Raw genomic sequence first — 15021 nt, 5'->3', positions numbered from 1 at the left:
CAAGATTACATAGAACTTTTCGTCGTAGATGTGCACTAACATCCGAATGAAAACTAATGCCAGTAGTTTAGAATAGAAGCTCTCCTCTGTGTCTGTGTAGTGATTGCTGTAATGCTCAGTAGATACCATAGGTTGGGCTCTTTAGTGTGTTTGAGTGTGTTTATCTTTTTGTCTGTGAGTGTGTGTGTGTGTGTTTCCATAACTTCCTTTTCCAGTAGTTTAGTCAAATTAAATTTTCGGTCTGGCCCCTGGCCACACGCCGCCATCGTTGGCGCGCAGCGCACAACACTTCATCCCCTTTGAGACGACGGGAGCAGAAGCGGTCTTCCACCGGAAACCAACCGAAAACCACCACCGGTCATATTAAGTTTTATGTAACTCGATTAGTTTTATTACGTTCTCCACGTTCTGACGCTGTAATTCCCAGTGATAACAACTTTCTCGTTCTGTTCTATCTCCCCCCCCCCCCCCTCACACTTCCTCTTACTCCTTCTGTAGGGCACACTGCAACACGTTTGGCTATTTCTATCCGCCTCTATCTGCTCTCTCGTATCCTTTCTCACTGGCAAACTAGCAAGTCTTTCGACGGCGTCGTCGTCGTCGTCACCTTAACCAAATTTTCCCCGACACTACACGTGTTCATTAGCCGGAAAACTACACAGTACTTTACAATTTTCGTTACGTTAATTTAATTCAATCCCGGTGGGGTTGTTCCGCACCTGTGCTATCCCGAAGTGTGTTCGGTGGAGCATATCCAAGTTTCAGGTTATGCTTCATTGAGTCTATCAGTCACTCTTACCTCCCCCCCCCCCCCCTCGTGTACATAACCTCTGAATACTCTCTGTAAAGCTTTTTGTGTCCCGAACTTACCATTGGCCATTCTGTATTCTTGTTCTAAACAACCGACTTACCTGCATTCCTTTCAGGCGAAGGTTAGACTTGATCAAGGCCACTCTTTGCTAACGACCGCTAACGCTTCCACCGCCTTCACCACCACAATCGTCACCACCAACAGCACCTTCCCTTCCACCACCAGTACTGCTGCGGCATTAATCGCTAACGAAATAGACCCTGCTGCGGACTGGGCGACGGGGGAGCAGGAGAAGGCTGGCGGAGAACGCGTGGTGGAACCGGTGGCCGCCGGGCTGACCCAGAGTCGTATCGACGTGGACACCTCCAACCATTCGCCGTCGGTGACCGTGTCGATCTTCAGTGCCCTCGCGGAGATCCTCTCGCAGCCAACCGAAAGTTTCCAATTTTTGTCTTCCAGCACCGATTTTCCGACAAGCACTTCGACGACCACCACCACCACAACCACAACCACCACTACAACTCCTAAGCCACGCACTTTGCAAAAGCCCCTGGCCAAGGTACCGGAACTTGGAAGCACCTCTACTGCTATCCCTGTCGATTCGGGCGCCACCACAGTGTTGTTTGTAAATAGCGGTGACCCGATCGGCGATTCTTCCTCGCTCACAACTGTTGTAAATAATTCCCCCGAAGGAACCGCCACCACGACTAGCATTCCTCTGTCCACAACGGTGGTGGACAGGGCTCATCCCGATCCCAGCATGTTATCCGAAAGCGAAGAGTTCTTCCTTAACAATGAAATCGAGAGCGAGATCCGACCGCGATTCTTGGAATCCGACGAAGATCCGACGACCACCACGTCCGCTAATTATCCCACCGAGATAACTACCGATCCTTTGCTGAACGACCTCTTTCCTTTCTCCCAGACAACAACCCGGAAATATCCCGCTCCTACCGTCACTCCCAATCCCAATACCCAACCTCCCACTACTACTACTACTACGGTCAATGTTGAGGAGCCTACCACTGTTAAACTGACCCCGGAGAGTACCGAGAGCATGCTGCTAACGCAGTCGTCCACTAATCGAATGCTACTAACCGAAAGCGTTGACCTAACGACGACCTCGCTTCCACTGACCACGGTTCCATTCCCGGTGGACTCGCATCAACCATCATTATTCGCCGTCACTTCGCCATCCGCCGAACTCGAAACTACCACTTTCATGTCTAGCACAGAGCCTATCAGTAGTCTACCGCCTATCATCTCAACCACCACCGCTAGTGCTACGCTTGTCCCTAAATTGTCCCAGCACCTGGAGGAGAGTGCTACCGTTTCCGAATCGCTGCCCGCTTCCTATACTAACGTTACTAAATCATCACTGACACCGCACACAACCACCACCGAACAAGAACCGACGATCACCACTACGACGACCGCATCGGCGACGACTGCCGAGTCGGAGCAAACGACCCTCACCATGATCGTTACATCGGCACCGATGACCGTAAGTAGGACTGCTACACACGTTTCGTTTCAAAATTCCTCCGAAGCCACGACACCCCGGTCCCCCTTTATCCTCACGTCCTCCGAAGATCCGTTCCCCGAGTACCGTCCACGATTCTCAAACCGCCCTACCGTTTCCGGGGTTGCACAGAGTTCCACCAGCACAAGCACGACCTTCCGGACGTCGTCCGTCCTGGTCACCAGCACCGATAGGAGCACTCCACTAACCACAACAACAACTGTAACAACAACAACGCCCGCCAAGCCGCGATCGCGTGGTATCGTCGTGTACGGTATCCTCCCCAACAATACGGTCATCCGGCGCGTCATCGGCGGCGATGACGAGCCGTCCACCACCACCACCGAGAACCCCCGTGTCGTGTTTGGCATTTACCCGAACGGTACGATCGTGCGTCGCTACCCGAACGGAACCATCGTGCCGGATCGGCCCCGTCAGCGGACGGGCCGCGTCGAGATCACCGACATTGATCCTCGCGAGCTGCGGGATCCCAACAGCTACATCTACCGTACAACGGCTGCACCTACTAGCACCACCACTTCCACCACCACCAATCTCCCAACTAGTTCCACAACTGTTTCGATCGAAGCAACGGTACATAGCGCCAGAAAACCTCCACCAATTCTCGCCCGCTTGCCGTACAGTAGCATTGCCCCGCTGCTTGTCTCCGTAGTACCGCGTAGTACCTTCATCTATTCATTCTGACTCCCAACCCTCATGTCCGAATTGCACGATCGGAAGCATGTCTCACCCGCCCCCCTCAAGTTTTCTTCGTAGCCGCTTGGTTGATCCTAACCCGCATGCGTTGACCCGTTGTCGTTGAACACACCTAACCCCAAAAGCATCCGCTTGCGCATTCACCATTCTTCACCACCACGTTCTAAACCTGTCTAACCTATCTTTGCTTGACGAAGTCAAGTCCCACCGTACGTTGATTGTGTTAACCGTTTTGCTTGTTTGTGGAACTCCAGGGCACTACCGCAATCATTGACATCTTGAGAAAGTACAACGAGGAGAACCAGCTGGACACCAAGATCAAATCGGACGCCGTGTTCTCGCTGGCGGCTAAGAAATCGGGCGCTAAAAAGACGGACGGTCCCACCAAGATATCGCTGGATGTCGATTTCACGGTAGGTTGTTTCCACCTTACACCTCTCTAAACCAGCTAACCAAGTTCCTTTCAGACCAAGAAGCCCACCGAAGAGGTCCGCATCAACCGACCGAACGCCCCGGACATCATCTACCGGTGGAAGGCGCCCACCAGCTCGGAGAACCCCGCCGTGCTGACCAGCACGGAGGAAGCCGCCGTAGCGGACAACACCGTCCCGGATAACATCGTGGAGCGCAAAACTACCATCGTCCAACCAACCGAGCAGCCTGAGCTTCCCGAGGACGTAGAACTGCGCATATCTTCCGCTAACGCTAACAACGCTTCGCCGCCTCCTCCCATCAAGATGGAAGTTTCAGAACTTAACAACTCCATAACTTCTACGTTACTTCCTGTCGCAGAGAAGCCAGTCACGACGACGACGACGACTTCAACTAGCACTACAACAACTCAGAAGCCCACTACAACTACAACAACAACCACTACTCCGAAACCAACAACAACTACAACAACCACTACTCAGAAACCAACGACGACGACGACCCCAAGCACCACGACCTTCCGAAGCTTATCGATCGTAACGTCTACTCCGAAGCCACGCAACGATCCACTGGAAACGAATCTCAAGCTGTTGCAGCAGTACCTGGAGGCGAATCAGGTTCGGTTGACAAGCGCCTTCATTCAGCATGACGCTAACGCTAGATTAACCATTTCAGAAGGACATCACCGCTACGAGAGCCGTGACGCCAACGACGACGGCAGTTCCCAGCACCACGTCCAGAAGTACAACAACTTCGACGACGACGACAACCACCCCGAAGCCCACAACAACCTCAACAACAACGTTGCGGACAACGACAACGACAAAGCGAGCTCCAAGCACAACGGCCAAGCCGAACAAGCCCAGCAACGACAGCCGCTTTAACCAGAATCAACTGTTTGTCCCGACGACGCAGCGCACCAGAACTACAACCTATTCTGACACGGAAGATCTTGCATTTTTGGTAAGTTTTGAGTACTAAAAAACGACAGAATGATCGCTAACGCCTTTCAATTTCAGCGTCAACTGGCCCGATTCCTGAACGGGGGCCAGCTTCCAGGTCAAACAACCAAGCGGACAACGAAGAAGCCAACAACAACGCGAACCACCACAACAACAACAACAACGACGACGACAACAACGCCGCGGCCTACTACCACAACAACAACGAGTACGACGCGGCGGCCTACTACGACCCTTCCGTTGAGCACGGTGATCGTGGAAAAGGATGATCTGGACTTCCTGAACGATGTCCGCAAGCTGCCGAACTTTGCCACGCCGAATCCGCTGGTGGACAGCTCGTTGGCCAACCGCATTCTTCAGCTGGCAATCAACCGCGACCCGAAGAGCATATCCGTTGAAAAGCAGCTCAATGGAATCGTGACGTCTCCGAAACCGGCTAGTTTGTCTCCGACGGAGATTGAGCAGACCAAGAAGCAGTTGGATAAGGAGTTGCAGTCGTACAACAACGATATTCGACTGTTGTCTACCCTGCTTGGACGACCCATTTCGGGTAATGATATCCCTAGTCTGACGAAGCAGTTGGTGCCTTCTACGCCACGACCCACGACAACCACAACCCGAGCTACCACGACGATTCCCCGCAGGCCGGAGGTGGATCAGGCGCTGCTTCAGGAACTATTGCTCAAGCAACAGCGCCAGCACAACTCTAGTCCCGCCGTCGTTGAGGGCCCAAACGTGTACGGCAGTACCAACGAAGCGATCCTGGCGTCGGTGCTGAAGCAGCGTGGAATTGGTCCGGCAAACACGAATGCCAACATCGAGGAGATCCTCGCGAAGATATCACCGCGCAGCAGCGCCATTACGGTGCAACCGATCATCACGACCACGACGCCAAGGCCTAGGCCTCGGCCGGTGCGACCCCTGGAGGTAGCACCACCTCCACTGCGATCATCGCGTCCCATCTTGGACGGGTTGTCCTGGCTATGGCGGGAGTGGCAAGCCACGGCTCCGCAGCCCCAGCGCCAGCGACTGCCGGGATCGTCGTTGATCGCGTCTCCACCCCCGTCCGAGAGCTTCGGACTCAGTGGAGGCTTTGGCGGTGGAGGAGGTGGCCGAGGTCGGCCGTCTGCGCAGTCGCAGGTGTTCCGGGATCAGGAGGGACTCGATCCGGATGCGGTGAGTTGGGTAAATTCCAAATGGAAACCTTGATCATGAGCTCAATCTTTGATTTCAGAAACCTATCAACCCAAGTGTCACGGAGGAGGCTCCGTCGCTGCTGGGTGGCCTGACCAGCGTAAATCCAGCGGGCCAGCTGCTGAATGCGGCCATCGGAGTGACGCGAGCGGTGACCCAGTTCCTTGGAGTGGCGCTGCAGGTATGTTGCAACTTTCAATGTCAACAAAAATGCAACGATTCTGGAAACAGTGCTTACAGATTCGATGACGTTTCTTCCGAAATCGTAAACATTGTTTTCAATTTCGACTTCAAAACGCTAGCGTCATTTCCGTATCTACTTTCAATTTCAGGGCGCGGCAAAGAGCTTCACCGGAGCGTTTAGCCCGACGGCCCAGCAGACTCCTGTCGATGATCTTAGCTATTACCGGTTTAGCGGGAAGTAGATCGCGTCAAAACGGGATCAAGAGAGAGACAAACTAGACACGTTAAGGCAGGAATACGGGACCCAAGTCATATTTCGTTAGGTAGCTGAGAGTTTTTGTTTAGTGAGATACTATAAAATTGAGATTTTGCTCAAAATGGGCAGTTCTTTGTCCAAAGGACGGATCGAGCTGCGGTGTTTGAGTTTGAGCTCCAGAGTGTTAGCGAATGATTGTGTGAACGTGTTTGTGTGTGACTGCGCGGAACGAATCCCCGCACAGGTGTACTGATAAGACTGTGAAAATTACGATTAGAAGCTATTTATTATTGTTTTGTGGTCACTCACCCCCCCTTAATCACCCACACATACACACACTGCTAGCTCCCATATGTGTCTTCTGTATCCTGTTTTAGTTTTACGTTAGCAGCCGAGGTTTTTCTTCATCCCCGTGTGAATGTAATTTATGTAATTTTTTGCTTTTCCTGAAACTTTTCAAAATCCATGCAAAAGCACGCCCAGAATTGTTAAACTTGTTGTTACTTCATAAAGTGCACTGAAATAGGTTGATGTGCCATTTTTGCGAAGAAAGCAAATTAAAATGGCTACTAGAGGCACCGCTCTCAGTTTTTAAGAACAAATTGTGAACCGTAGTCGGTGATTAAAAGCAAATTGAAAAGGAAGCTTGTTAGGAAGGATACTCGGTAGTTCCAAACGATGGAAATTTTACACAAAACTATTTGAAATGCTGATGCTGTGTATATAGTGGAAAATAAAATTGAGAAGTATTTTTAAAAGTTTTTGACGTTTTTTTGAATATCACAGAACAATTATAAAATAAATACCTTGAAATGAGCAATTCTCTGGAACTTCGATAAACGATGAATATTTTTATTGTATTTTTTGGGCTCTAGCATACATGTTTAGTTGGCACAAAGAAGTCATATTTCGTCATCCATTTGTCCATACAACTAGCCCTACAAGTTTGGGGGGGTTAGTTTTGTGAATTCTTGATAAAAATTTAGAAAGGGATTTTATTAAAATATTTATTTTTGTTTTTTTTAATTGAGTTTTTTGTTGAAAGAAATAGAAATTTTGCCAACGAAATTTTTTGGACTTAAGTTTCCAATTCATAAAATAATTGCAATCTAAAAGTAATAAACTTTTTTTTAAGACATGATTTATGGTAAAAATTTGTTTTTTTTTACAGTGCCCATGTTTGTCCATTTCATTAAATATTTGTCTCCTGATTGTTTTTAAGAAATTAGGAGACAAATATTTAATGAAATGGACAAACTTGGGCACTGTAAAAAAATCCTTTTTTTACCATTCTAAATTTTTTTTGATGAGGTAAAAAATAAAAATTGAAAAAATAAGATTTTTTCAAGAGCAACTCTCTGAGATTTCGGTCATTCGATTTTATTTATATTTTTTAATCCGGCTGAAACTTTCTTGGTGCCTTCGATATGCCTAAAGAAGCCATTTTGCATCATTAGTTTGTCCATATAATTTTCCATACAAATTTGGCAGCTGCTCATACAAAAATTATGAATGAAAATTCAAAAATCTGTATTTTTTGAAGCGATGTTTTGATCGATTTGGTGTCTTCGGCAAAGTTGTAGGTATGGATAAGGACTACGCTGAAAAAATTATACGCGATAAAAAAATTGTGATTTTTAATTTAACTTTTTGCACTAAAACTTGAAAAAACTGCAAAAAAAAAACTATTTTTATTTATTTTATTTTCTGATATGTTTTAGGAAACATCAAAGGCCAACTTTTCTGAAATTTCCAGAATGGACAAAACATTTTGACATGGTTATGAATTTTTGAATCAATACAGATTTTTTCAAAAAAATATTAATCGCAAAATTTTCACCTTCATTTTTTGATGTAAAATCGAATTTGCAATCAAAAAGTACTTAAGTGATATTTTGATAAAGTGCACCGTTTTCAAGTAAAGCCATTTTAAGGTAACTTTTCTGAAAATAGTCGCAGTTATTCATTTTTAAAAATTAGTGCCCATGTTTGCCCACTTTTGAAAAACATATTTTTGGAAAGCTGAAACTCAAGAGTAACATATCAAAAGGGAAAAAGAATTCAGTATTACGCCCTTTTGAAATGTTAGTCTTGGATTAAAAAAAATAAAATATTGTTTTCGAAAAGATCGAAAAATTTCACGCATGTTTCATATTTTAACATTGAAAATAGGAACATAAGTTGCTGAGGTACCGACATTAGAAAATTATGGGTTGTTTGGGTGAGACTTAGAAAATATCAATTTTCCTGTTTTTTAAATCTTTGTATGGCAATATCTCAGCAACTAAAAGTCGTATCAACAAAGTTCAATAAAGCAAAATATAGAGAATTTTCTCAGCTTTTCAATAATATTTTTTCAAATGTGGGCAAACATACCAAAATATTAGAAATCACGTGCAAACTCTATACACAAACAAAATTAAAAAAAAAAATTTTAGGTTTTATTCACATTTTGGTGTTTTTGTTTCGAAAAAAGTATAATTCTAGCGTTTTTTAAAAGGACCTATAAGCTATTGTCTTTCATATATTTATAGGTCCTTATCAATAAAAATAATCTGGAATTGTTTAACGATTTCATGAAAAAAAAAATCTTCGTAAACAGGATATTTCCATCAATTATATTTTAAAGACTTTAATTTGAAAACCGAATAAAATTTAAAGAAAAGTTTGCCGCTAGAAAGTTTTTAAGGAATCTTTCTCACAGGAACAAAATAAAACAGGAACGATTTAACTATTCACAGTTATATTCGCATATTTATTTTGGTAATCATGGCAATACCTTAAGGCTATACAAGTTTGTTCGCAACAGTTATTCTATTGTTCGTTCGGCAATGTTTAACACTATATCTACAAATTGTTGTACTTTCCCTGCATGCAATAAATAATCTACAGTTAACAAGATTGCTCGCGTCTCTTAAGGTTAAATAAACTATCTGAATGAATAACAACTAGTATTAGTCCGATTAGTATTTCCTTTTTACACATTGTTTTCCCTATCGTCTAATTAAGCTTCGGTTGCAGAACAGAATGGAAGATCATTGTTGTCGCGTTGACTAAATCGTCTGGTCGTCGTAGCCGTAGATGAGACTGATGTTGTCGGGCAGCGGATCCATTAATTCGACTATTGGATCCGCTGGCTTTTGTCAATCGAGCACATTTTTCAGCTTCACGTACAGGCAGCAGGACAGAATCATACCGAACACCTGGATGACGCAAATCCCGAGGCCAATCGCCCCCAGCAGGATCAGGTGGTGCTTGAGGTCGTCCGCCATCTTGTAGATGCAACCCTGAAAATTGGAAGAGCTATTAATTTCTGCCATAAAATGTTGCCTAGGTTCGCACTCACCGTGTACGGAATGTTGCTCGGCCGGTCGCTGCGGCCACAGCGCGGCGTTACGCTGATGCAGCACGAGTCCGGCACGAGGCGGCCCTCGGTTGGCCGGATTAGGTCCTTCCGGCGGGACCGCAGCCAAACGCTGTGGCGCCAATCCTCGAAGCGAACCGCGCCGCAGCAGCCGAACTAGAATTAAGAGGGTAGATTGTTTGAGAAATTACCCAGCTATCAGGCGGTTGTTGAGAACGCACCTCTTGCTGCATTCGGTCGATGGCTTCGGTTTGGCGCACACTCACGCCGTACTGCTCCATGAAGGTGCTGTTGAGGCTGGTTTGCAGCTCCAGCTCGATCTGGGTTTCGTACAGATAGGCCAGCCCGCCAACGATGGCCTCCAGGAGGAAGACGAACAGCAGGATGAACGTGTACTGTGGGGGATTGGAGAGAAAAAGGGCAAGGTTTAGCGTGGTCGTTTTAGGGGAAGTTGTAAAAATACGCCGAAAGGTAGGCAAGCGAGGTGAAATATTTCAATTCGTGCTATGTAGAGAAAGGGGTGTTCAAAATTCAATTTGGTCAATTGAATCGTAGTCATTTGCATTTGCATTTTTTTTTGAGTGAAATTTGCTAATTTTTGAAGAGAAAAACAAGCTGCATGGATTTGGCAAAAATTTGGAACCAAATGTTGCTCCGCGAAACTTTTTGAAAAATGGCTTACAATACTGTGCAATACTCCATTAACAAATCACTCTCAAATGCAAATTGCTTACAGTGATTTATACTCAAATGCACTCCCGCTCTCAACGTTCAACCAGTAGTCAACTTTTCAACATTAACTTCACTGCACTTTAATAATCGCTGCCACCTGGGCAGGGGACGATCCCAGACTTTATTACCGTCGTCTAACTAATCCTCCCCAAGGAGCAGCCCCGCTGATGAACTTGTCCGCTGCAACGACAAACTTCCACCCACCCAACACTAGACAGACCCCCTTCTGACGTTCGAATATTTAAGTGCTCCTCACAAGTCCAAGACAATTACCGCTAATGACTTAATCACTCCACCACTGACGCGCCGTAATACCAAAAGTCTTCCACCAAAGTATGTACGTGGTCGAGAGGGGGGACCAACTTAATCGCTCCCTCGTCAAGTGTCACCTTTCCGAAATTCGCATAGTTGTGAAGCCACAGGTCGCCCAAGACCGGTCGACGACGACCGCAAGGACTCCCCGTTGGAAGTCTTGGAATTTCGGTTTTGTTCTGTTTGGGACTGCATGGGATGCCGACCCGTTGAAACGGTGAAAACTGATGCTGCTGGCAGGTTCAGGATCTCCGGTGAGGAGCAGGTTTGGCTTCTGATTGCGATAATAACTATCCTTTTGATGGTACTGTTGCGGGAGGGGACTTTGAAATTTTAGGTTTAATCAGTTTGGATAACAACAAAATGTATCAAACTTAACAACACAGTACAAACTCCCGGAACCTGGTCCAAACCGGTCCCGCTGGGTGAACCAGATGATAATAATGCGGTCGCGGGCCGACAACAACGTGCGTCGTTTCGAACGTGGACGACATTGAAGCCCTGCAGGTATGATGACCGCGAATTGCACAGGTCCGCCCGGGTCATTTTCGAGTAATTTAATTTAGTCCTCGGTGGTGGCGGCCTGGTGGAAACGGCCAGTAATTGTGGGGTGTTGCTGCAGCTTCAGAGTAGGTTAAAGGCCTTTCTCACACTTGGTCTGGGACGTGTGAGAAATTCTTCAAGATGGCCCGAAGCCTTTGGCTTTTGTGAGCATTATGAGGTGACATAAATCATCATTAATAGGCGTGAGGAGGGGGAGTCGTATTAACAAGTCCCATAGGTCACTCGAGGGATTGACTGGACGTGGACGTTGAGATGAAGGAAGGTTGCCCATTTTAGCTGTGGGTCAAATCATTCCTAATACCGAGCTGATGAATGGTGCCGGCGCTCGGCGTTATCTTGATTACACCTGTTTTCCTAATGATGAGTGAATTTCACTTTTGAGCATTTGATTAGATGATTTGAATCCCATTAATATTGATGGGAAATGCTTAGTCAAATGTACATTAGAAACGTTGAGCAATGAGGCAGTGGCTTAAAGAGGATTGCATAGCTAAAATATTTTATATAAAAATGACATTTGTGTCAACAGATGGAATTCTAACGATTTAAAGAAAACCCAATTCAACAGCACTAAAGACCTGTTGGATTGGGAAAACCCCCAAGCCTCGGAAATTGCCTTCTTACGCCAATTTCGACCATTCCCCCGACCTCCGGCAGTACTGTACGACATTTCTCGCAGCAAAGATTTAACCATAAATAATGTCTTTATAATCCAGAGCTATGTGCACCCCTCCGGAGACTGCCACGATTCGTTTTTGGCGCCAATCCTCGGATATCGGTCGATTTTGCCTACTTGAAGCTGGTGGGTAAACTGTGCCTATATCCAAATACGACGACGTCGGCCAGCAAAACGCACACAGTAATTAATTGATTATAAACTTGTCGTTTGGCTGCTTAATAGAGCATTTATCAAAATGATTAATTACGCGAAGCAGCTTCGGAATAGGCCTCCCCGGTGTTTGTTTGTAGAGATTCATTGGTCGACTCCGAGAGTCCGCGACGCGACGACTTGTTTGCTCAATCATGACAGCGCCAGTATTAAGGTGGCGCCGACATCCGGTAGAGTAGTCTCAACCTGCTGCTGAAAAGGTGCCCACCTTCTCCCGATGGTTAAGGGGATCATCCATCATGGCCCAACATTGTAATTAAATAGAACGCGCGCGTATGAAGGATTGACCGACTGTTTGTAGTACGTAGTTATTCAATACTTGACTGTTGACTGATGGACTATTTACTCCACTTGCCCTGAGGGAAGTTCGGACTTTGTAGGAAGAAATAGATGAGGGGTTATTAAATCGTTAAAACATATTCTTCTTGACATCTTGGAATAGACAGACTACAAAATATTAGCCGAGATCCAAGCTCGATGGGACGAAACCCGGTCGTAAATGTCCGGATGACCAAACCCACACGGAATACCCCAGGAACCAATACCAATCTGAACACCGTCCAGCACCAACGGACCACCGGTATCTCCCATGCACATTCCCTGTCCTTCTGGACTCAATGTGCACAACTTGTGAAGGAAGATGTTCGGTGCAACGGTCGACGAAGATCCTTGTCTGCAGTCTGCCAGCATAATTACGCTCGTATTCAACCACCTCAACTCGTTCGACATTCCGACGTCGGTCCACTCAAGTTGTCCCCAACCGGACAGAACCGCTCCATGGGCTAGATTCACAAACCCAGCTCCCAAAGCGATAGGCTGTACCAAATCACTAAACAATATCGTAGATTCCGTCTGAAGAAGCGAAACGTCAAACGCCCTCGTACTCGCGTCGTACAACTCATGAACAACCATCTGAGCCACCCCATAGTAGATTCCACCACTATCCAACAGGTGCGTTCCCACGACGATCCGGGTATTAACCGGAGATCTACCAACGATACAGTGAGCCGCGGTCAGCACCCATCGTTCGCTGATAACAGATCCACCGCAAAAGTGGGCGTTCTTTGCGGATCGCAACGAAACTTGGTACGGAAATTGTCCCGGTTCGGCGAGCTGTCCGCCGACGATGCGACCTTGACTTTCTGGAATAGTCGTTGGAAATCATCAATTCAATAAGAAACCAAGAAATACTCACTGGCGTTCAGTATGGTGACGACTTGAAGGATCACCAGCAAAAAGGCTATCTTAGACATGTTGTTGAATCGACAAGCTTCTAAATTGTTACTGACGGTAGCTTGTTTTGACAAAATTTTGGATTTGATACGGGTCTTATCAATTTCACTCAATACGCCACCTACCAAAAGTGGTAATCGCGAAAAATGATTGTGGGAAGATACTTCTATAATGTCGTAGATGAGCAATTCTCTACGAAGTCGGTATTTTTTTTTAATTTTTTATTTAACTTTTTTGAAAATAGTCACAGTTATTCATTTTTTTTAAACTAGTGCCCACATTGAAAAATAATATTTTTGAAGACCTGAGAAAATTCTCTATATATTTTTTTTTAAACTTTGTTGATAGGACCTTTAGTTGCTGAGGTATTGCCATGCAAATATTTAAAAACAGAAAAATTGATGTTTTCTTAGTCTTGCCCTAACAACTCATCATTTTGTAAAGTCGATACCTCAGCAATTAATGGATCGATTTTCAATGTTATAATCTGAATCATTCGTGAAATTTTGCGATCTTTTCGAAAACAATATTTAATTTTTGGTGGCAGTGCGTGGCCGAATGGTTACGCTGTCCGCATTGTAAGCGGATGATTCTGGGTTCGATTCCCATCTGCTACAACCTTCCATCGGATGAGGAAGTAAAATGTCGGTCCCGGCCTTGGTTGTTAGGCCGTTAAGTCATTCCAGGTGTAGGAGTCGTCTCCATGCCATAAGTACAAACAACACACCAAACCAAGCCTACTCCAGTGGAATCGCTGGCGGCGGTTGGACTCACAATCCAAAGGTCGTCAGTTCAAACACTGGGGTGGAAGGTTCCTTGGAGTAAAATGAGGTTTGGGTGCTCTCCCCATTCAAGCCTTCGGACTCCTAGGTTCGAGCAGAAACTTGCAATAGAGACCACAAAAGACCCGGGGGTCGTTAATGTGGATGGTTTGATTTTTTTTGATTGATTTAATTTTTTTTATTAAGACTAACATTTCAAAAGGGCGTAATATTCAAAAATTCATAACTTGGTCAAAAATTTTTTTGCCCGTTCTGGAAATTTATGAAATGTTGGCATTTGATGTCCCCTGAAACATATCAGAAAAAAATTAAAAATAAAGTTTTCTTGCAAATCAAGTTTTAGTAACAAAAAATGAAATTAAACATAAAAAAACATAACGGTTTCATTATTTTTCAGTGTAGTTCTTATCCAACCTACAACTTTGCCGAAGACACCAAAGCGATCAAAAAATTCCTTCAAAAGATACAGATTTTAGAATTTTCATATATCATTTTTGTATGGAAAGCTGTGAAATTTTTATGAAAAATTATATAGACAAACTAATGATGCAAAATGGCTTCTTTGGGCATACAGAAGATACCATCAAAGTTTCAGCTGGATTAAAAAATATAATAATTTAAATTATAAAAAAGACCGATTTCGTAGAAAAATGCTTAATTTCTCGAATTTATGTTTTTTTTTAATTTCTTGCAAATAAAAGGAAATTCTTAAAATTATGCAAATTCATAATATTCATGAAATCCTTAAAATCCTTAAATTTCTTGAAATTCTTGAAAATCTTGAATATCTTGAAAATCTTGAAAATCTTGAAAATCTTGAAAATCTTGAAAATCTTGAAAATCTTGAAAATCTTGAAAATCTTGAAAATCTTGAAAATCTTGAAAATCTTGAAAATCTTGAAAATCTTGAAAATCTTGAAAATCTTGAAAATCTTGAAAATCTTGAAAATCTTGAAAATCTTGAAAATCTTGAAAATCTTGAAAATCTTGAAAATCTTGAAAATCTTGAAAATCTTGAAAATCTTGAAAATCTTGAAAATTCTGAAAATCTTGAAAATCTTGAAAATC

At 44.7% G+C, this 15021-nt stretch overlaps 3 protein-coding genes across 4 annotated transcripts in view; 1 reads left to right on the top strand and 2 right to left on the bottom strand.

The window, feature by feature from the left end:
- The window catches only part of LOC6053422 (mucin-2), a 95750-nt gene extending 88915 nt beyond the window's left edge, over positions 1-6835 (top strand). Inside the window, exons 5-11 of one of the 2 annotated variants that reach the window (XM_038253381.1) lie at positions 927-2315; positions 3305-3463; positions 3518-4099; positions 4158-4445; positions 4502-5620; positions 5679-5819; positions 5971-6835. In XM_038253381.1, the coding sequence (XP_038109309.1) occupies positions 927-2315; positions 3305-3463; positions 3518-4099; positions 4158-4445; positions 4502-5620; positions 5679-5819; positions 5971-6063 (3771 nt within the window). In that variant the 3' untranslated portion in view covers positions 6064-6835. Of the gene's footprint in view, positions 1-926; positions 2928-3304; positions 3464-3517; positions 4100-4157; positions 4446-4501; positions 5621-5678; positions 5820-5970 lie in introns of both variants that reach the window. The other variant, XM_038253380.1, reaches the window with a different exon arrangement.
- Positions 6836-8803: 1968 nt separating this feature from the next.
- The window catches only part of LOC6046858 (CD151 antigen), a 96455-nt gene continuing 90237 nt past the window's right edge, over positions 8804-15021 (bottom strand). Inside the window, exons 4-6 of the mRNA XM_038255651.1 lie at positions 9663-9836; positions 9424-9597; positions 8804-9364 (exon numbers count right to left, since the gene is read on the bottom strand). Coding sequence (XP_038111579.1) covers positions 9221-9364; positions 9424-9597; positions 9663-9836 — 492 coding nt within the window. The 3' untranslated portion in view covers positions 8804-9220. The remainder of the gene's footprint in view (positions 9365-9423; positions 9598-9662; positions 9837-15021) is intronic.
- On the bottom strand, positions 12345-13290 carry LOC6053424 (chymotrypsin-2). The gene is made up of 2 exons (XM_038255653.1): positions 13134-13290; positions 12345-13080 (listed from the first exon to the last, which is right to left on the bottom strand). The coding sequence occupies exons 1-2, from the start codon at positions 13189-13191 to the stop codon at positions 12386-12388; spliced, it is 753 nt and encodes a 250-aa protein (XP_038111581.1). The 5' UTR covers positions 13192-13290; the 3' UTR covers positions 12345-12385.

The sequence above is a fragment of the Culex quinquefasciatus genome, chromosome 2 (assembly GCF_015732765.1).
Source record: "Culex quinquefasciatus strain JHB chromosome 2, VPISU_Cqui_1.0_pri_paternal, whole genome shotgun sequence".
Lineage (NCBI taxonomy): Eukaryota > Metazoa > Arthropoda > Insecta > Diptera > Culicidae > Culex > Culex quinquefasciatus.
Note: the sequence above shows the minus strand (reverse complement) of the source record. Positions and strands in the feature narration are given on the sequence as shown.

What these genes read in the sequence shown, in the direction of transcription:
- LOC6053424 (XM_038255653.1), bottom strand. Translation starts at nt 13,191, where the DNA reads ATGTCTAAGATAGCCTTTTTGCTGGTGATCCTTCAAGTCGTCACCATA. An exon ending in CGTCACCATACTGAACGCCA is followed by an intron (nt 13,081 to 13,133) that starts GTGAGTATTTCT and finishes CGACTATTCCAG; the next exon opens with AAAGTCAAGGTCGCATCGTC.